At 33.5% G+C, this 21,750-nt stretch overlaps 2 protein-coding genes and 1 long non-coding RNA gene across 14 annotated transcripts; all 3 read right to left on the bottom strand.

The window, feature by feature from the left end:
* Positions 1–493: 493 nt before the first annotated feature.
* LOC131953306 (uncharacterized) lies at positions 494–4,362 on the bottom strand. 10 transcript variants are annotated; one of them, XR_009388622.1, is made up of 5 exons: positions 4,218–4,362; positions 1,694–1,811; positions 1,384–1,526; positions 964–1,028; positions 494–648 (listed from the first exon to the last, which is right to left on the bottom strand). It is a non-coding gene; the product is annotated as an uncharacterized LOC131953306 (long non-coding RNA). The 10 variants fall into 10 exon arrangements; XR_009388626.1 differs by lacking the exon at positions 4,218–4,362 and adding an exon at positions 4,117–4,135; XR_009388625.1 differs by lacking the exon at positions 4,218–4,362 and adding an exon at positions 4,106–4,124.
* A 4,779-nt stretch (positions 4,363–9,141) lies between these two features.
* Positions 9,142–13,996, bottom strand: LOC131953305 (uncharacterized). 2 transcript variants are annotated; one of them, XM_059316442.1, is made up of 4 exons: positions 13,895–13,996; positions 11,627–11,756; positions 11,283–11,325; positions 9,142–10,352 (listed from the first exon to the last, which is right to left on the bottom strand). In XM_059316442.1, exons 2-4 carry the CDS (start codon positions 11,703–11,705, stop codon positions 9,311–9,313), a joined length of 1,164 nt encoding a protein of 387 aa, XP_059172425.1. In that variant the 5' UTR covers positions 11,706–11,756; positions 13,895–13,996; the 3' UTR covers positions 9,142–9,310. The 2 variants fall into 2 exon arrangements, with proteins under 2 accessions (XP_059172425.1, XP_059172426.1); XM_059316443.1 differs by having other exon boundaries at positions 13,910–13,996.
* A 2,545-nt stretch (positions 13,997–16,541) lies between these two features.
* LOC131953331 (uncharacterized) lies at positions 16,542–21,445 on the bottom strand. Of its 2 annotated transcripts, none has more exons than XM_059316477.1 (4): positions 21,414–21,445; positions 19,138–19,367; positions 18,579–18,621; positions 16,542–18,341 (listed from the first exon to the last, which is right to left on the bottom strand). In XM_059316477.1, the coding sequence occupies exons 2-4, from the start codon at positions 19,316–19,318 to the stop codon at positions 17,255–17,257; spliced, it is 1,311 nt and encodes a 436-aa protein (XP_059172460.1). In that variant the 5' UTR covers positions 19,319–19,367; positions 21,414–21,445; the 3' UTR covers positions 16,542–17,254. The 2 variants fall into 2 exon arrangements, with proteins under 2 accessions (XP_059172460.1, XP_059172459.1); XM_059316476.1 differs by lacking the exon at positions 21,414–21,445 and adding an exon at positions 21,043–21,238.
* Between the last annotated feature and the right edge of the window lie 305 nt (positions 21,446–21,750).

Below are 21,750 nucleotides of genomic sequence, written 5' to 3'. Positions count from 1 at the left end.
TTTGGTATTGGCGTGTCAGTTTTCTTCTTTATTTAGTCGACATCTAAAGTTAAACAAAAACAGTTGCCTACCTCAGCAAAAATCAATGTAGGCCAATTATGGCCAGTGTAGCAATTAGCAACATCAAAGTTGATTTGGATTCCATGCAACACTCATTCCATACTTCTCTAGTGTGGAGGTCTTGCTTATTAATATTATCCTGTTTGTTTGATACTTTTCTTTAACTTAATAATATTAACCATAGACACTTTTTGCCTGGAGTACAAACTGGGTCACAGTATTCTCTGGTAAACAATTAAGTTCTTTTCCAAATATATGCTCAGCTAATAGAAACAGCATTCCTAGATTATTTATTTTTTTTTGTTTTTTTTTTTTAAAAAGCTTCAGCTGTTTTAATGTCAACTTGTGCTGGGAATACTATAACTACATACAACCCTTTTCAGCTTTCAATCACTTGCATCTTATGTACAAAGTATGAAAACCAAAAACATCAAATTTTGAGAAATAATTTATTTATGAAACAATTGCATATAATTATAAAGCCAAACATTAATATATCAAGATTATTGCAATTATCACCATTTGCAGATTCTTGTTTAACTATGGTAGATGGAAGTATTAGTTGCCTTTTACATCACTTTTCACTTCCTGAAACAAAACAAAATGATTTTCTTAATCATCCATCTGAAATAATAAAATTAGCAAAAAAAAAAATCTTTAGTTTAAATTAGTTTAATACATCAAAACAAAACAAGAAAAAAGTGATTGAATGAGATGAATCACGGCACAGATATCTATAAAATTTTGCTTTAGTGATAAAGGGGGAAAAATTTAAGTTATTTTAAGTGAAACATAAGCTAGAGAAATAAACTATTAGGCCTAATTTAAATAATTTAATTCCTTTCTCCCAAAACACTACATGTATCCTTAAAAAAAGAAAACTTAAAATTTATCAATATTTACCTTGTGTATAAACTCTTCTGTACATCTACTGTATCAGCTTGATGCTCATTAGGTATGCCTAGTTCCTGTTGAGCAGTTAAGACAGATTAAGTAAATAATTCAAATTTGTAAGACAAACCACTAAATGATACTGTTATATATATATATATATATATATATATATATATATATATATATATATATATATATATATATATATATATATATATATATATATAAATATATATATATCTTTCCTGCAAATCAGCATATTTTGCAAAACAAATATTTAAAAAAATACATAATGATATTGTATCAATCATCACCACTGACTTGGTTTTACTAGGTAAAATATTTTTTTAAATACAATATTTATACCAATAAAAATCTACCTCCATCAACATGTTCAAAATAAACCAAAGCAAACTTGTGATAACTTACCTGATTAATGTTTGAGAGGATTCACCCAGTTCTCGCCACTGAAGCAGATTAGATGCATGTGTTATTACACTTGTGATATACTGATTGCCATTTTGTGTACTTTTAGTCCTGGAGATCTATGTTGTAGGCATAGACTGTTAAACCTGGATAGTAATATTATAGAAGTAAATTATATCTAGTATAATATAAATATTTTAAAATATAAATGACACTAAATTATATTTATCATTATTGGAAATAAAAATGGTACAATTAAGTTATAAAAAAACAAATTATAAAATTTAAAGCAGCTTATTAATAATTGTCATACCTTTTCCTACTTTTATGTCAAATGTAAGAGGTAATAGAGAAAGAACATCTTGTGTCATTTAGTATGCTGTAGTCTTATTACTGGTAAAAATCAGATCTTCCCTTTTTTTTGGATGAACCTGTAAAAGAGAAATTACAACATGGATAAACACAATGAATATCATATCTAATCCTCAACTAGTTATCACCCCAATCCTAACCTCATTTTTTAAAACCAATTTCTAAATATGTTTTCAGAACAAATGTATGTTAAGTCTACCTATTTTAATGTTCAGAATACTAATATTTATCAAAACTACCTCCAGTTGAAATTCAAGATACCTTTATAAAAAGTTATTATGACTTTAACTTTGTGTAGTTGTTATTTAGGCTATTTGTTTAATTTATATTATTTAAATTAATATTTCATGCCTTGTTTTAAAAAGATCTACAAGTCTACTTTTGATTTTATGGTATAATCTGATAAAAATTAGGCTGCTACATCTGAAAACTAAGGTCAATGCAAAGACTTCCAAATTAACGATAAGTAGGCTTGTATAGATATTGTATATAATTACTAGCCCAATAGTATTACTCTACGACCAATGTATAGGACTTAATGTATCAGACCTAATTCCTATAATTAGGCCTACTAATTATTAAATAATTAATAGATCTAACAGTAGGATAATTACAATTATGGGCCTTAGCTGACATAGAGAGCTGAATACTTAACTAAACATTTTTAAAAATTATAGTAAGCTAAGTGAGTTGAATTATTTTATTTAGCTAGGCCTAGGCTATAATATACTCTATAGCAGTCTATAGTTAAGTGATAGCCGCAGAGTAGCGTATATCATAATAATTTCAAATTAAATCTATAAGCAACATTAAGCCTCTGCCTTGTTGCCTAATTAAAAACTAAAGCCTATTAAGCCTTTTCCTAATAAGCCTTTGGCCTAATTTAAATAACAGCCTATAGGCCCTATAATATATAAATAGGCTAAACTACTTGTAAGACCTAATAGTAGTAATAGACTAATGACTAAGAGTGCTAGGCCCCTTTCCGATATTATATAATAATTGCTTGATCGATATCATAATATCTAACACTGATTACATTAATTTACATAAGGCTATACCATCTTAACTATGACTAATACTTTTTCTACTAATAAAATAGGCTATCTCTAGTTTAAACTTAGGCCTAATAGTAATTAGTAATTATAATTAAGTAGGCCATTTTATGACATTTATAAAATTTTTAGTAGATGGCCGAGCCTTAAATTTAAATACTAAAATAGATTTAGCATACTATGCCTATTGTTGGTCTAATTAATAATTTATTTTTCATTTAGAATTTTAGATCTCCAAAAGATAGGCCTAGGTCCTAAATAAATTATTTTTATTTTATTGAGCCCGCCTTAATGTATAAGATGTGATCTGTTTTTTTAATAAAAATAACCCTACACAATACTAGGGATTTAACTAATATCTAGTACTACTTTAGGCCTATTTAATTATTTATTAGTAGGCTGAATAAAATCTAAAGCTATAAGGCCTACTTTATTACTATATTTGCCTATTATTCTATAATTAATTTATGTTTTCTTTCAATACATAGTAGATCCTGTGGTACCTCAACATTCTAGTGCCTCGACATACCAGATTTTTTAAATACGAGCAGTTGAGCGAGTAATATTTCGCTTTGAGTTACGCGCAAAATTTGAGATACCATATTTCACAGTTCATGTAAAAGAAATACCCCCAAAAAGATGCAAATGATTATTTATCGCAGCTATTTAATTATAATAATAAGCGTCTTACTCATATTTGCAGCATTATGAAAGGGAGAAAGAAATAAACTTCCTAAACAAGTTTTATTTTAAGCTACCAGCACATGAAAGTGACTTAAATTAAGCATGGCAAAAAAGAAGAGAAAAGCTGTCACGAAAATTAAGCTATCGTAATAATTTTATTTAGTATTTATTTAGGCCTTACGTTTAAGTCTTAAGTGCAACAATGCTCAGTGAATTTTAGCCATTAATGTCATTAAGTTTAGGAATGATGTCACTGTACTTGTGTAGCTTTAACTTTAGTATATATTATTTTTAGACCTAAGCCTAATCTTGTAGATATAGATCTACAAACAATTTGAAATAGAAGAGATTTAAAATTGAGTAGATCTAGACTTCTAGATCTAGATCCTAAATGCTAAAGGACAGCTATGCCACAGAAATAATTATCTTTCTATCTAGTCAATCTAGACTAGTCTAGATCTAGCTAGTGCTACTGAAAAATTACTAGATTTTCTAGATCTAGATTCTATCATTTACTTTCGACGCACTAGGCATACTTTTAACTTGTTCTCTCTAGTCAATAATGTAGATTTCTAGATCTAAATGTAAATCCTGATCTTGTAGATTTGATTTACGTAGGTTTTACATCAGTGTAAATCGTTGATCAAGTAGATCTAGTCTAGATCTAGATCTGGACTAGCTCTCGTCAAAACAAAATGGCTGGAATATTAGCTTCAAAACACCTACAGTTTATGCTTTCCTAATTGTGGAGAGCATGTTTAATTATTGTTTTATTTTCAACGACAGTGTTGACTGAGAAACCACCAAAGGGTTTTATTCTCAGCGACACAGTCGGAGAGAGGCTCAACGATTCTGTCGTTGAGATGATCCGCATGGGGTGCATTACTATTGCTAACTTCAGCCAATTTTACTGTCCTAGTTAAACGATTGATTAACCTACTCTGCAGATAACTGGTAGACTAAACTTAAAGGATTATTATAACTACACGATCTACAACAGATCAATATTTATTTAATATTAATTTATTAAACCACTGCGCTATATTAAAGCGGGATTGTTCTCCCCTAAAAATGGCAATCCGACAATATATGTTTTAGTTTTATTATTTAATTTTTAAAATTTCAAACTTTAATTTTCTAATTAGAATAGAATCATGTGGAAATAGAATTGCACAGCAAATGCGCACCGCGCCAAATGAATGCAAACAGCGTGTATATACTCGAGCGGAAAATTAGCACTTTATAAAGGAAGCATTGAATACCGGTACTTTTTTGGAGAAATCGGAAATAGCGTCACAGTCGTAGGGGGGGAGGGAGGTCCGACATTTTGCGACGGTGTGTGGTGGGAGGGTGGATGTTCAAATGGTGTGACGTCACACTTTTGCATTAAAAAAAAGTAATGTTAGAAAACGAGTTTGAGCCATTTATTTCTAGTTTTAGAAAACGGTTTTAATAAATAGGAATTGATTAAAATACTCTATGTTGACAGAGTTCAGATAAGATTTAGTATAAATATCGAAATTTGAAGAAAAATTCAACTGCAATTTTGTGCCGGGGGGGGGGGGGGGTTGTAGGCTGAGTTGTAACGTCATAAGAGGGGGTCTGGCTTTGTGTGACGATGTGTGACAGAGGGGAGGTATAAATCGTCCAAACAAGAGTGACTCCATTTATGGATGACCCCAAATCACTCGAAATTTGATAGCAACCAGTGAGTTAGATAATATAGGGCTACCATACCAATGTATAAGATTTTTGTCCAGCTAACTAAAAGTGTACTCAAGTTATAGGTATTATCGGAGGTCACTAAAAAAATGGACCAATATATGGAGCTGTCAGTGGAGTAGCTAGGTCGGGTGTCACCCCCCCCCCCCCCCCAGAGTCGTAGCGACTCTTCCCGGGGACAAACTTTCAATTTTCGATTTGCACCCCACCCCCCCCCCCTCCCGCCTCAAACTTTCGATTTGCCCCTCTTAAAACACTATTTAACACTCAAATAAATCACTTAATTAAGTGGAATTATCATTATTTTTTGCCTTGGTGTCACCCCCCTAAATGGTGTCACCCGGTGTGGTCCGAACCCCCCCCCCCCCCGAGTTACGCCTCTGGGAGCTGTACCTACTTCATCAGACCTAATAATCCCTTAGTGAGCTATGTCATATACATCTAAACATGTCAATTTAGATTTTACTTTTATTGACAGTAATGAGTGAGAGGACAGACGAATTCAGCACGGCCAGATTAGTGTAGATCAGGGGTCTCCAAACTTTTCAGACCGAGGGCCGTATTAACTATTAAATATCGGTTCGGGGGCCAGAGTTTCTTCCAAGGATATCTCTGGTGTGGCGGACCCCCTCCCTCCCCCCCTAACAAAACATATTTATATTGAAATATATACAAATTACAAGTCTCCTCCCTCTCCCCCCCCCCCCCCCCCCAGGAGAAAAATATTACGAAAGAAACACTGTCGGAAAATGTTTGTTCACACAGGTATGTTGTTCCAAAATTAAAAAAAAAAGGTACTTTGATTCAATAGTTTTAATGTTAGGAAAGTCTTTCTTGGGCAAAAACATATTTTAAAAAAAAACGTATAAAAACCCACCCACCCTTCTCTGAACTTGTCTCTAAGGAGGTCATTTTCCTGCTATTCGATGATCACCAGCTGCAGTTAATATGGGCAACTGGCCACATTTGCTTCAAATGGGTTTTGATTTTGAATTAGTCTCGTCTCTTCTGCCTTTGAATCCGTCAGAAAACCGCTGCTGAAACTGCAACTGGAGTTTTTTTATTATCTCGCATGCAAATGAAGACCTTGCACTGCTGAAAGTGTGTTAAGGTTTTGGCCTGCACTTGACAAGTTTGGATCTGAAGGCCTTAAGTTGGGTGTATAGATCAGAAATTAGATTTCCCTATCTAGTAGTTTTAGGTTCAGAAAAATATGTTGTGTTATGTTCATGTCTTCATCAACACCTCTAATGAATACAAGCAATTGAGAAGTGAAACAGCTTTCCAGCGTCTCATCCATTGCAATTGAAAATTGCGAAGCTTGCTTGCATTTTTCGCTATTTAAGTCACAAAGTTTTCAACAAGGCGGGCATTGGTATCTGCACCCAAAGCTACATTTTCAGATTGTTTTGAATTTTCTGGGCAAAGTTCCTCAGCCACCTCCAACATTTTTTTTTTACATAGATAAAATGATCTCCGCGGGCCGTATGAGAGGACCTCGGGGGCCGCATCCGACCCGCGGGTCGTAGTTTGGAGACCCCTGGTGTAGATCAAGACGTTCATATATCAGGTGTCGAGGAGATCATCTCAAAAGTTGATCAGTATTGACTGGCGTAGTTGTACACCTAGCAATCAGATTCAACAGACCCGCTGCATCCATCATATGTTATGATGTGAGATCTGGACGGGTTCGAAGGACTTGAAATACCACGTACACAAACGATAAAATTTAAAGTGTCGCAGGACGGCATTATTCATTTTCATCTTTTTAATTACATATAATAGACACGAATACATTAACGAAGACATGACGAAGACCTACAGACCCTCACACGACATGACCAAGACTAACTTCAACTATTTCCCCTAACAACCAAAACCTATTCTCGCACGTCACATCCTTCCTTGCATCGTCACATTCAACATATTTTATTAATTCACATTCCAATCATACTCTCAAACCATTCAATACACCAAAATACCAGTAACATATCATTATCATATTTCAATAGCGTGGAGTCCTTCCTGTCACCACACACATACACCAACGCCCCCTATACAGGCGTGAGTTAATTGTGTGTATACATACTGTGAAGAAGATACTTTTTTTCTTTACCGTGGCCAGTAGTCAACTGTCGTGATGGTACATCTTGTGATTTCTTTTTCCCACGTTTTCTTTAACTTGCTTTCTCTGTTTGTGTGTTTGTCTTTCCAATCAAATCTTGCGATCGAAATTTCTGGCACTTCCCAGTTAGCTAGCGCGCTGAAATTTTCAGGGAAGCTTTCTTTTGGATGACCATTGAATATTCAATTGTTATTATTACTAAATTGATCAATGGAAACATTTTATTGAGCATTTTAGACCGCTATATAATCTATATATATAATTCTCCTCTGCTAGCCATTAGAAAAAAAACCAGCGACGCGTACCTCGCGCGCAGTGAAGCGAACGATCACATGTCGCCACAGGCTTAGGGGCAGAGAATTTAGCTTGAACCGAGTTTAAACTTACTGGAGCGACGCGTACCTCGCGCGCAGTGAAGCGAACGATCCCACTTCGCCACAGGCTTAGGGACAGATAATTTAGTTTGAACCGAGTTTAAACTTACACGAGGTAGGCCAGTTTGGGGGAGACGATATGGTCGAGTGGTTGGGCACACGATTGCTATCCCACTCGACACGGGTTCAAATCTATGTGTTCTAGTCAGTAACGTATTCACACAACGTGTTTTTTACGAGTTGTCTTTTTACGAGTTGTCTTTTTACGAGTTGTCTTCGTTTACCCAAAAAAAGTGAAAAGATAAAATCGATAGCAAGATTTTAATGCAAACAAACAAAGACTAAAAAGTAGAAAATAATAATCATTAAAAAAGTTTTAAAAAACCCACGTTTTCTGATTGAACTAAAAAGTAGAAAATAAACGCTATACATCACAATAATGCAAGCGATCACTCTACTATAAGCGATCAAAAACGTGGGGCGCCGTGATTTTCTTACAGTTTCTAATACTGTTGACTCTCTACAAGCTCCCTAATAAAAGTCAATAGTATTATCTAATCAATAGTAATATAACTTTTACTTCGGCGCCCCACGTTTATCATCGCTTATAGTAGAGTGATCGCTTGCATTATTGTGATGTATAGCGTTTATTTTCTACTTTTTAGTTCAATCAGAAAACGTGGGTTTTTAAAAACTTTTTTAATGATTATTATTACATAGTTTAATCCCTTCATACTAATAATGTTGAGCAAAAACAGAAAGACGTTGGACTAATATGTACAATATGAATTCATATGTTTAACAGAACCTGATGAAAGTCAATGTTCAAACTGCATGAATTGCAATGTCAGGTTTGAGTAATTCTTGCACCAACAAAGCTAAGAGAACACTACCTTATTAAGCTATATGGAGATGGGAAATACAAATATAACTATGTTTGAATTCGAAAATATCATATTTTTATTTCCTATTAAGAAGGTTTGGTGAATGCAAATATGAAGCTGTTTGTGTTCGGTACCTCTAAAATTTTAAGAAACACTGATATACATATTTAAAACAACCTATAGACAAAATTTACAGGAGTCAGAAGTAATCTACATTTTCTACAGCATTCATTTACAAGCTCCTGTATGCGACATTAACAAAAAACATATCTTTCAATGACCACCACTGCTTATTTAATATGATGTTCTTTTACTATAAGCTGTCTCACTGGACAGTAAATCCCACTGTGTAGCCATTCATATCCCTCAATAGTTAATTTCATTATAGTTATTGTTATTGCCTTATTATAGGAAAGAACTTATTTTCTGGTCAATGTGACACTTTTCTACTTCCCCTAAAAGTGAGGTATGTATAAATTAAGAGAGCTACTGCCATACATCTTCAAATACAGAACACATTTCTTAATGAACTTAAGCACAATAGATTTCAATTTACATCTGTAATTATTTAATCCATTAACATCAGGTTGAAAAAAATAACTGAATAATTTGTTCATGCGAAAAACAGAACAAATATACACTTTCAGACAAATAACAATGTTAATCTTGATGACTAACTGAGCTAATATTATACACCTATACCCACCTTAAAAATCAAGAATTTAACGCAGAATGGAGCTTATCGATATATGTATCTGTTTCTTTTTCTATCACTCTATTCTCTGCCACTATTTTGGCTATTTCCGCCTTTAGATTTTCTATTTCAGTTTCATTCTCTTTTTTTTTGTTTTCCAACTCAAGCATAGTCTTCTTACTGTCTTCTCCAAATGTCTGCATTGAACATTTCAATTTTGAATGCAATTTTTTAAAATGTCTTACATTTTTACGGGCACTTACAACAGCCAGTTCATTCTTGTTTTTCTCCTCTGCCAAACTTTTCTTTAGCTTATTTGTAAGCTCCTGGATCTCTATGGATTTGCTCTTCACAGTTTGTTCCAGACGTCCTATTAGAGGTAGTTTTAGAGCGCGGCATGCGTTTTTAAGCAATCTGACTGTCTTCCGGGTTTGATGCAGCTCTCTGCTGCTCAAAAAACACCTGGAACAACAGCTGGTTTTTATTAAAATCTTACTCTTGGTGTTTATCCCAACCTTCTCTGCCACACTAGGCTCATTTCCCTTTTTAGCAGATGCCACAACAACAACACCAGGAATAGTTTCATCTGTACACATATACACATCAGACTGACTTATCCCTTTAGAAGATATTTCCACACTGGGTTTATTATTACTAGATCCTTCCATGGTGGACGTATTTCCATACTCTTCATTGAGTTCAACTCCTTGATTATTCCATGCCTCAACTGCTGTTACAGTTAAAGTGCTTGATAATTTTCCTGATTTGTTGAAAGTAAAAGGCATATTTAAAAGTTCTACAAGTCTGGGCCAGTCACTACTGTTCTTTGCTAAATATTGGACTTCTTTCTGGAGCTTCAAAACAGCATTATCAAACCGTTCTACAGAATCTGTATCAAGTTTACTAGTAGTAAATGCTGTTTGCATACACCTCTTAAACAGTGCCACATTGGAGGGTTGCATTCTATACACAATATTTCCATTCAATGGAGGACCAGTACACTTGGAATAACTGTCAATTAAAGTATTAAGTTTTTCCTCCATAAAGCTACCTGGTTCACTTCTGTGTATTAAAAGAGACAAAGAATTTTTGTCAGTATAGACAACATGACAGCGATTTAGCCTTACAAATTCAATAATAAAAATAAATGATGTATAGCTATGACTTCATGAATTAACCCTTAAATACAAAATTTTAAAAGGACATTTTAAAATCTATCTATATATATATATAAATGAAAGTACGTTTGTGTGTTTGTTTCCTTTTATGCCTTACCACACCTTACTTTCATCCAATCGCCATGAAACTTTGGAAAGTTGTTGAGAATACCCCTAGGGAGGTATCTACAGCAAAAAAATTTCAACTTCCCTGCAGGACGCCATATGATTCTTTTCTGTGTACAGTTATAGCTCTAGACTGCTAACCCGATAGTTTCGAGTTCGAATCCGGGTTCACGTTAGTGGAACGTCCCTAAGTCCACCCAACTCTGATGGGTACCTAAATCACGTGAGGGAAAGTAAAGGCGGAAGGGCATAGTGCTGACCACATTATCATCTGCCAGCTTCCTGGTGATTGCGTGTCCCAAAACACCCTGGGCTCCCCTTGAGCACTATGGTGCCTACATTAATTTTTTTTTAGTAAGGCTATATACTCAAGACACGTTAGTGTAACTGGGGGCTCCTGATAGTGCCTTGCTAAGTCCCTGACACTTGGACAGTAGTCAAAATATGTTCTACCTCTATGTTACTGAGAGAGATTAACATACACTCAAGGCTTTCATACAGTTTAGCTAAACCCCTGCCCAGACAATATGATCCAATAAATGTAGCATGGGTATTGTTTACATTTAAATAAATCGGTTTTAGAAAACACGGTCTAAGAATATAGGATTGGTAACACATTGATGAAACCCTCCTAATATATTTCGTCACACTTTTTCCAGCCCCCAGCAACGTGCGGGGACAGGCACGCTAGTTTTTCATATACACTTACTTAGAGCAGTTGGACACCACAGTTTTTGAAACAGTTGAAGTATCTGTTGAATAAAAATTAATGAAACAATATGTTTTAAAAGTAGTAAAAGATATTTCTTTCTAAAGATTCATTGTAATTATTAGTGAGTATAAAAGAAATTGCTTAATAATATATCATGGTACTTAATCGCATATTTAAATAGTCACATCAAATACCTTATATATTCTTTATAATACAATATACAGTTTATAGAAGAAATGCCTGATTATTATTATTTACAGATTACTAACATACCGGTATGTAAATATTTTTTGTTTATAAGCTCAAGAGGCCTACCCTATAAGGCCTGGTATTTATCTTACCCTCCAAAGCTACAATAAGGTTTCCTTCCTCATCAGAAGATATCTCTATAGCACTTGTTGACTGATTGTAGAGAGACATTTTCAGAATGTTCAAACAGAAGTGGACCTAACAATTGATTTATTTTCAGTCCTGAAATGTAAATTAGCAAGTTACAAACCATGTGATCAAAAATTTTTCCAACACATATTCCTATTGTAATTAATTATTAAAATTATAAAAACTAGATTTAGAATTTAGTAGGCCTAATCAGTAGATTTTAAAACTGTAGGCCTAATGAGTACTAATTAACAAGGCTATTTGTTTATCAGTTTTATATTTTACTGTTATTAAATCCCACCATCATTTTGGAAGCACTTATAAGTGACACCAATGGCATAAATCTTCTATTGCATCAAGTACTTAAATGTTAAAAGTAAGGATTCTAATATAGTTGTCAACTACTTTAGGTAGCCAGTACTGCAAATCTATAATATATTCAGTTAATTAAGACTTAGAATCACATGTGTCTAGCTTAATTTCTTTCACTTTTTCATAAGAGATGTGCATTTAATAGTTTGTCATGGTCATAGATTGAAATTAAATTATAAAAGTATTAAAAGCTGGTCACATGCTTAGTAGTGAGTGTTTTTTTTTAGCATAATGTTATTTTAAGTAATAATGGACCCAATTTTGAAGAAATCACCTAAAAACGAGTACGATGGTGAGGTGTGGATGCTCCACAGGAATGATGATAAAAAGTTATTATAAGTCGGACTATGCATAATATAAATTTTTTTATTCAACACAAAATGAATTTTCATCAAAATATTTTCTCAGTCACACTCATTAGGATAGTGATACTACTACTACTCATGTCACTGGATGGCGCAACAACATATTATTATTATTAGTATCGTAACTCACACGAAGACTGCACAGTGATTGTGAGTCTTTCAGTCTAGATTCTAGAAAGTGAGACTAGGTCTCACTCAGCTTAGTCTGTCTAAACGAGATCATAAAATCAAATTTATTAAATCACTTAGGCCCAGGCTAATCATTAATTAGGCCTAATAAATAATTAATTAATAGGCCCTAGATTCTAAATAATCATTTTGACGTTTCAATGAGGTACGACCACTTCTGGACTTCTTAAGCGTACTTGTAGAAATTCGCCATTTTTAAACATGTTAAATCTTGCAATCAGAATCGAAGAATAAAATTTATTGGATACGAAGATTTGAGTTGTATTTCATCTATTATAGCCTAGTTAGTAGTATATATAATACATAGGCCTAATAATATTATGAATGAATTAGCTCCCGTTTTACATTGTCTGATACTGAAAGCGATTAATGATAATAGCAAATATTTATCTACATCACGGCGCCACCGATCTGGCACATTAACAACTAAATTTCAGCTCTAAATTGCATGATTAAATATGTTGATTTTGGGTTTTTTACTCACCAAATGGACACCAGCGAGAAAAGAGTATAAATTAATTTAAAAATCTTGCACAGCGTAGTTACAATTAATATGGTTATAAAATCCTGTATGTCTGGTTTTTTTCGGACTTTACTAAAGATTGGATGTATTTGATGTTTATAATATTTTCGGTAACTAAATAAAAATTTAAAAAAAGCAAAAACAATTTGGTTTTCACGTGTAATGGCGACATAAACAATGGCATCCTGTTATTCGATAGGCCGCCATTGATTTTATTGTACACATTGTAAGCTAAAAATAGAAAACTAGGTCATGGGGTTTTAAATTTGCATTGTTATTTAAAAACTTGATCTGCAAAGTTTTGTAAACAAATAGTTATCGATCACTAAGTTACTGTACAGCCAATCAATATTTGTCTTACGAAAGTAAAACATCCGGTTATAACTTAGGCTTGATGAAAATAAATAGAAATGTAGCCTTAAACTCAACAAATTATTTTCAAGTTCTCTGGATTTGCAACTTTTATAGCATTTATTCTAAAAATATAAAATTTCTAAATTAATTTTAGGCTTAAGTTTTTATTTTTTATTTTTTTTTACGGTCTAAATCTAAAAAGGACGTTTTTATTCCATGTCAACAACATTATGGAAGGAATCTCGTCAACTCGCTCGCCTCCATTGAAAATTCACAGTAGTCTACAGTAGAAATTAGTATGAAATTCAAATTACATTGAAATTGAATGACTATATATATTGTGATCTGTAGATTTATAAACTTTAGTAGTTAGTTAGGGCCTATGTAATGTAGTACAAACGAAACAGCCGTATTTACTATTTTCATACCACGAGATCTTAGACCTGCACAAGTTATTGTTATTTGCTAGTTTTATTGGTACGTGAAGTGCTTCTGTTAAGAAAGGTATCGAAGGGAGCCATGTTTGACCCGGAAGTAAAAGTTGTTGCCAGGTCAATTTTTTGATTGCGTACATCTTTATGCCCGAACTAAATAAACAAACTAGATCGATCGATCTATATAATGGTGTAGCCAGGATCGTCTCATGGGGGGGGGGGGGGGAGAGAAGGGAGGTCAATTTTTTTCCAGCAATATATATATATATATATATATATATATATATATATATATATATATATATATATATATATATATATATAAGGGTCGTCCATAAATGACGTCACACTCGTATTGGGGAGGGGGGTCCGTAATTTTGTGACGGTGTGTGATGAGGGGGAGGGGGGGGGGGCTCAGATGGTGTGATGTCTCTTTATTGCATTAAAAAAGGAAATTTTAGAAAACGAGTTTTAGAACACTGAGTCCTGACAAGATTTTGGAAAAATATCGATGTTTTAAGAGAAATTTTGAGGGGGGTTGTAGGCTGAGGTGTGACGTCATTTTAGGGGGGAGGTCTGGCTTTTTGTGACGACGAGTGACGGAGGGGAGGGGGGAGGTAAAAATTGTCAAAAAATGCGTGACGTCATTTATGGATGACCCCTAAGACAAACGAAATAGGGGAAAAATCACCCTCTTAATATAACTATGCATATTTCTACAAATTTAAATGTAAATGTCAAAAAGATCAATAATTACTTTAGTATGTAATATAATAGCTTAACACTATCGTTTTTACAAAAATATGTTGTCTACAATCAGAATTATATATATTGTCATCATAAATGAATAATGATAAAATATTACAGCATAATAAAAGTTTTTATAAAAATTCAACATAATGATATGGTATGGGTTAGATCACTATTGATCACACACCTCTTTACTTGTAATTGCAAAAACAATAGTTACAGAGCTTTACATGTTTCAAAAACTATGATTCTGGCGGCATGGTACTTTGGTACCTCATTGCGCGTCTTCGTAATGTACTTAACATATCAGTTTGGGGGGGGGGGGGGGGGGCGTTAAACTTCATTCACCCCTGTCCAGCCACTTTAGGTCAGGTATCCTACCCAGCGTATACCTAGGTGTGATATTAATGTCACTCTACACAATTGTGGTGGTGAGGAAATAGCCAACTCAGAGTGAACATAGCAACAGTTTTTAGATGACTGTTCTAAACATTCATATTCTATTATACATATATACTGATTCAGAAATAGATTTAAATAAATAACAGTGGTATTATGACAGTAACACTTTTTTACAGAGGGGTCCATGGGGGGGGGTTGTATCCCCCTAACCCCTGCCTACTCCACTGCTGTATATTAGTATTAGCCTATAGATCTAGTCTAGCATCTGTCAGAATTTATAATTCCTAATCAATTGTTATTTCAAGGCGAGTAAATAAAGTGTACATGGCTATGCAGAGGCGTAGCAACCCTTCCCGGCGCCCGAGGTCAAACTTTAAATTTGGCGCCCCCCCCCCCCCATATATTTTTTCTATTTATACTGCAAAACTGCAGCTAAAATGAGCTTTTAATTTTTTCTTTCCAACCCATTTTGGCGCACCCTGGGGTTGGCGCCCGGGGACATATGTACACCTTCCCCCCCCCCCTCGCTACACCTCTGTGGCCATGGTACTAGAAAATCATCAAACAAATTAAATTTAGATATTTTGATTTGATTTCACTGTATAAGTAAAGTGAGGTGCAGGGAGAGAGAGAGAGAGAGCTGCTTCCAGGCATCTCCTGTGTCCGCCCCCCCCCCCCCCCCGAAAAATGTTGACCCCCCCCCCCCCCCCCGGAGAAAAAGTCTGAAAGAAACACTGAGAGAGAGGGAGGGCGACCGCTCTATCTGTGATCATTTGTGATACGCCTTTTTGGAAAATTAAAATAAAATTAAATAAAGCAAGCAAGAACAGCCAGTGATGGATAAATAAAATAATGAGAAGAGTGAAATGGATGCGCTTTTCTTGTGGTGGGCGTTAAAGTGTTGGCTAATGTTGGTTAGTGATTGTAGGCAACACACTTTTGGTAGGCATTTGTACTAAGCTGTTACTGTTAGTTAATAAATGCGCCTACCAGCCATATGAAGAACACATTTTTGTGATCAGTGTTTGTACCTCACTGATGGTTAATGAAGGCACATAGCTCGGGGATTGTACTCTGACTGTTCATTGATGAAGCACTTGTCTTGTGGTCTGTGTTTGTACACAACGTTTTGTTAATTTTACAACATATCTTTGTGGTCGGCGTTTGTATCCTACATCACTGTTTGTTAATGAAGCAGTCAGTGTCAGTACTATGGATAACGATGGCTTTCATCTTTTGTTCGGCAACTGTTAATGATGATATAGATCTACAATATGACAGTCACATTGAGTCCATGCCAAATTGCAAGTCATGCTTTATTTTAAGGGTACTCGTACTTGCAGGTTTAGAATAGCACCTTCTTCACTATTTAATTTGTATATTTTAGATGGAGGATGACAAAAAAACTGCTTTAAAATTGCTTTAAGAAAATTGCATAAGAAATTTTTTTAAGATATTTTAACAAAGAACAAAAAAGTAACAAAAAGTGTATTGTACAAAAATAATTTATTACATTATAGGCCCCTACACATTATTTACAAGAAAAGTAAAATAAAATTGTGAAATAAACTCAGTTTTCCAGTCACCCAGTAGCTTTCATTATATTATTTTCTTTGACAAGTTATAAGCTATTTACCTTATACAAATATGAACTTTCTCACTTTATTTATATATTATATATTGTCGAGGAAAATAATTTTTCCCTAAAATTATTGCAAACAAAGGATAGTGCATCATGGGTCATGCCATCCTTTCAAACAGTAATAATAAATACAGTACACATTTTTAAAGTATTTAATATCAAAAGTATTCTTCCCCACTTCGCATTTTAAAAATCCATTTGCCATACATACCAATAAAGTCATATTAATGAACCTGAAAAATAATCAGAATAATCTTTTTTTTTTTTCTGATTCAAAACTCGTGTTAAATTTTATAACTTATGTGCTTAACTACTGGTGCTGTCAGTTTATTTACTTCAAAATAATAAAAAATTGTCAGTTTGATTGTCAAATGGTAAGCAAGTACAAACTGCCTTTTCTTTTACTTTATTTAAACTATTTGGCAAATATGTAAATACAATTTTTAATACTTTTATTTTTCATGCATGGCTACAATGGTCTGTTTTTTTGAGATTATATCATTTAAGTAACAGAAAAACACTCATCAGAACTCAACATTGCAAAACATGGACCGATTGGCTTATTCTGTTGAATCAAAAGGTTGAAAAATTAACTCTGTGGAAAGCTTATCGTTCAATGTGTTGTTTTCTTCTACCAGCTTTTTTATCTCCGCCTTCAGCTGCTCTATTTCAATGTGATTAGATTTCAGCTTTGTGGAGAAAGCCAGCAAATTTTTCTCATTTATTTCTTTAAATAATTGCATTTTATTTTGCAGCTTAGTATGCATTATTTTTAATACTCTTAATTCTTCCTGTGTAGAAGTTGTGGGCTGTTCACCCTTCTCCTTTTCCAAAAAAGAAAGTGTTAAATCACTTTTTGATTCAGATTTTAACTTGTACTTTAACTTGATTTCTAAGGATTTAATCTTTAATTTAAGCTTCTCAACCTCCATGGATTTGTTGGTTAAGGCTTGTTGTAAACTTTCTATTTTAGGTGACTGCTGAGTGCGACATATTTTTCTAAGGTCTCTGATTTTGTTTTTACTCTTGAGCAGTGCTTGATTACTCATATGACACCTAGAACAACTGTTTGTTTTTAACCAAAGCCTATGTTTAGCTCTAATGCTACGTTTACTTTTCTCATCTGTCATTTGTTTATCAGCAGAAGAAAAACCTGGCACACCTAATGGACTAGTATTCCTCATACCCTCCTCTGACACACTAGTATCATCTTCTTGAGTAGAAGAAATCTCCTTACCAGATGTATTTACTTGTACCACAACAAGCTCTAGATTACTGGTAATTAAATCCTCAGTTGGTATTACACTTGTTACAGTACTTTTTACTCTACCCACAATATTGAAAGTAAAAGGTGTATTGAGACACTCCACAAGCCTGCTCCAGTTTGTTTTAAGCTGTTTTCTCAAAAGCTGGACATTTTTTAAAAGTTTAACAATAGCATTACGAAACCTTTGAAAAACTAATAAATTATTTATGTCAAAAAGATCTAGTTTCTGTGCTATTTGTCTGCACTTAAAATTAGCACTTTTCACAGTGGAGATCTGCATGCTTCGTACAATATATCCATTCAGTACAGGATCAGTAAGTTCCATAAAACAGTCAAGTAAAGTATCATATTTTCCAACCTCAAGGCCTTGGGATTTCGTTCTGTGGATTTAACAAGACAAAAGAATAATCTATGGTAAATAATTTCAATATAAATCATTCAATTATAATTTGGCCATAATAAATCTAATCAATAGTATCAGTGTAAGAAAAAGAGTTACAACAGGAACTGAAAAATTGCAGTAAATACGCTTAACTATGATTAATTAAATTATTAAGGTAAAACATGTATTCCTATTGATTTTTATTTAAAATATACTTTCCACCATTGAGCCTTACATAAAGTAATTGTGTTCCATTGGTTGTGAAACTGTTAAAAGTTCTGTTTAAAAAAATTAAATTTAAAATGAACTTGATTCATTATTTATTATGAAATTCCAAAATGAGAAAAATATTGATGTAAAATAATTAAACATTTAACTACCCATTTCTAACTCATAAGCACTGCTCATTCCTTTTTTAACCTCCTGAGTTTGCTCCCATTGCTCAAGTTTTTTTTTAATATGTTAATAGTTATTGCTCTCATACAAATACCTGACATCAAAATAATATGGTTATTAAGTGCTTAACCTTTATTTTGATATATTCATAACCTTGAACGTAAATAAATAAATAATAAATGCACAAACATTTAGAGGATGTTAACAATCAGCCCAAAGGTCGACCTACAATTACTCTGCATTTTTATTTAACTATAAGTGATCTAAATTTACATTTAAAAGACTGTTTAGTTTGCATGAAAAGCACTAAAAGGAAAAAGGAATATACATTGAAGTGTTACATGATTAATACAATATACTAAATTTTTATCCAGAAATTAATTATATTAATTAATTACCGTTATCCTCTGTACCAAGTTGTTTCACCTCTGATAAGGCCATCTCTATATCAGCAGCAGAACATTGTTCAAGCAACAGAGATTTCGGCACTGTATGACTTGTCCTATCTAACAGATTAGTATCTATCATATCCTCCGCTGCTACACAAAAGCTATTCTCCTCGCTGGACAATCCCTCCATAGTCAAAGTCTTTACCTCATCTTCAAACTGGAGTAGGCATAACACTTACCTAAAATACAAACACTTAATTTTTAACACAGGCTAATACCAAATTAAAGGCCTGAAATAACAATATTGTTAAAAAAGTATATAAATTAAAACAACATAATCAAGCAATCTATATATATAAAAAGCAATGTATGTGTGTTTGTCTGTTATGCATTACTACACCTCTCATCACATCCCCGTGAAACTTTGGGAAGTTGTTGTGAATATTCCTGGGGTGGTTTCTGCGAAAAAAAAATTCAAATTCGCAAGGGCGGCGCCACGGGAGGGTGCGATTTTTCTCTATATACGGTATATAAAAATAATAAAAGTGAACTGCACTGACACCATTCTCACGATCGCCATGAAACTTTGGTAAGATGTTGAGAATACTCCTGGGGAGGTTTTTGCTCAAAAAACATTTTCAAATTCGTAGGAGTGGCGCCCCCCTAGGGCACGATTTGTTTTTTCTCTATATACAGATTATAAAAATAAAAGTCGGTTTTGATTTGACACCGTTCATCCGATAGGCATGAAATTTTGGGGAGTTCATTATAACACTTTAGGGAAGGGTTCTGTAAAAAAAAAAAATTTTTAATTTCGCAAGGGCGGCGCTAAGGGAGTGTGCGATTTTTCTCTATATACAGTATATAAAATAAAAAAGTCGATTTTGGTGTGAAACCATTTGCGATTATGAGTTTTGTACTTGACCATTGCCATGAAATTTTAACTGATATAAACATATTTTCAAGAAATAAACCAAAAACAGCTAGATCAAAATCTGGATCTAAATAGAGCACATTTAATCTTTCATTTCAAATTTTAAAAAAAATTTTTTTTAAGTTTTTAAGGTTTGACAAAAGTAACTTTAAATTATCAAAAACTAAAAAACATAGCCTAAGGGGTCATCCATAAATGACGTCACACTCGTAGGTGGAAGGGGGGGGGCCGTAATTTTGTGATGGTGTGTGATGAGGGGGAGGGGTTCAGATGGTGCGACGTCACACTTTTACATTATAAAAAAGCAATGTTAGAAAACGAATTTTAGACGTTATTTCGCATTTTAGAAAACTGTTTTGAATTTGATAAATTGCATAAGGAATTTATTAAAATACTCTATTTTGACAGAGTTCAGACAAGATTTTGCAAAAATATCGATGTTTTCGGGAAAATTCAACTGCAATTTTGAGAGGGGATGTAGGCTGAGGTGTGACGTCATTTTAGGGGGGGGGGGGGTCTGGCTTTTTGTGACGATGTGTGACGGAGGGGAGGGGGGAGGTAACAGTCGTCAAAAAAAGCGTGACGTCATTTATGGATGACCCCTAAGTAAATATTTATTAAAAATAGGCCAAGACATTTCCTAACATTTTTGTGTTTCGCTGGTGTTTATAAAATTATATAATATGCCGATATTATTCCGATATATCATATATGCAATAAGTCTATAATACTATAGGCCTATATATTTAATATAATATAATATTATAATATTAATTTATTTATTAGCCTAATAATTTAGGCCTAATATAATTATTTATTATTTTTAGGGCCTAGGCTATAGGCCTACATAGTCCTAGGCCTATTATTTATTAAATTATACTTTATTAATATTAAAAGTTTATAGGCCTTGGCCTAATATAAAAGGTTGATGCTAGCCAGAAAAAGGTACACATGCGCAATGGAGAGAAACTACAACTTGCCTTCACGGCGATGTTTTTGATGGTACTGCGCATGCGTGTTTACAACCGCAGAACCCTAGTTCTAACCCCATCCCTAAGCCTAAACCCATACTGCCTATAACTATCCCTAACCCCAGCCATAGGTCACTGCGCATGCGTAGAACTATCTTTTGCCGACTAGGCGAGGACGTTGGGGCGAAAAATCTTTTTCCGAGTAGTCACTTCGAATATATACGCTCAACTGGAGGTGAACGTGAATAATTTAATAAAAATAATAAATATTATCCTATCCATTTAACTAGAGCATTATTATTTATTATTATTAGTACATAATATATTATAAGCACAGACTAAGTAACTAAATAAAATACTTTAAAAATATTGTTGACAACCATGTTTAACCCGGAAGTTAAAGTAACTGCCTGATTAATTTTTAAAGGTATGGCTAAAGTATGGTCTATTAAAAACCTTCATAATATTAATAACATGTTAAACTGAGCAACAATAAAAAAAAAAAATCTAGATCTAGACTTAGAATCTAGATCTTTATAGAAATATTCTGTCTAAAGTAGTTGTAAAGCGTCGATCGCAATTTCGCAAACTGTATTTTAAAAATTTCTGGATTCACTACCGTTTTTATTAGCCTAATCCTAATGTTACAATGTAGTTAAATGTAGATCTATCTTTATTTAGGTCTACAAAATCTATTTATTTGCTTCCATGGCATTT

The sequence above is a fragment of the Physella acuta genome, unplaced genomic scaffold (assembly GCF_028476545.2).
Source record: "Physella acuta isolate Inbredline_101_S28 unplaced genomic scaffold, ASM2847654v3 ptg000916l, whole genome shotgun sequence".
NCBI lineage: Eukaryota > Metazoa > Mollusca > Gastropoda > Physidae > Physella > Physella acuta.
The sequence above is the reverse complement of the archived record's forward strand: the minus strand, read 5'-3'. Positions and strand labels throughout refer to the sequence as shown.

Excerpts from the sequence above, each read along its gene's own strand:
- LOC131953305 (XM_059316442.1), bottom strand. The coding sequence starts at position 11,705 with ATGTCTCTCTACAATCAGTCAACAAGTGCTATAGAGATATCTTCTGAT. Across the intron at positions 11,326-11,626 it reads CCTTATTGTAGCTTTGGAGG|ATACTTCAACTGTTTCAAAA; the intron begins GTAAGATAAATA and ends TTTATTCAACAG. Across the intron at positions 10,353-11,282 it reads GTGGTGTCCAACTGCTCTAA|AAGTGAACCAGGTAGCTTTA; the intron begins GTAAGTGTATAT and ends TTTAATACACAG.
- LOC131953331 (XM_059316477.1), bottom strand. The coding sequence starts at position 19,318 with ATGGAGGGATTGTCCAGCGAGGAGAATAGCTTTTGTGTAGCAGCGGAG. Across the intron at positions 18,622-19,137 it reads ACTTGGTACAGAGGATAACG|AACTTTTAACAGTTTCACAA; the intron begins GTAATTAATTAA and ends TTTTTTAAACAG. Across the intron at positions 18,342-18,578 it reads ATGGAACACAATTACTTTAT|AACGAAATCCCAAGGCCTTG; the intron begins GTAAGGCTCAAT and ends TTAAATCCACAG.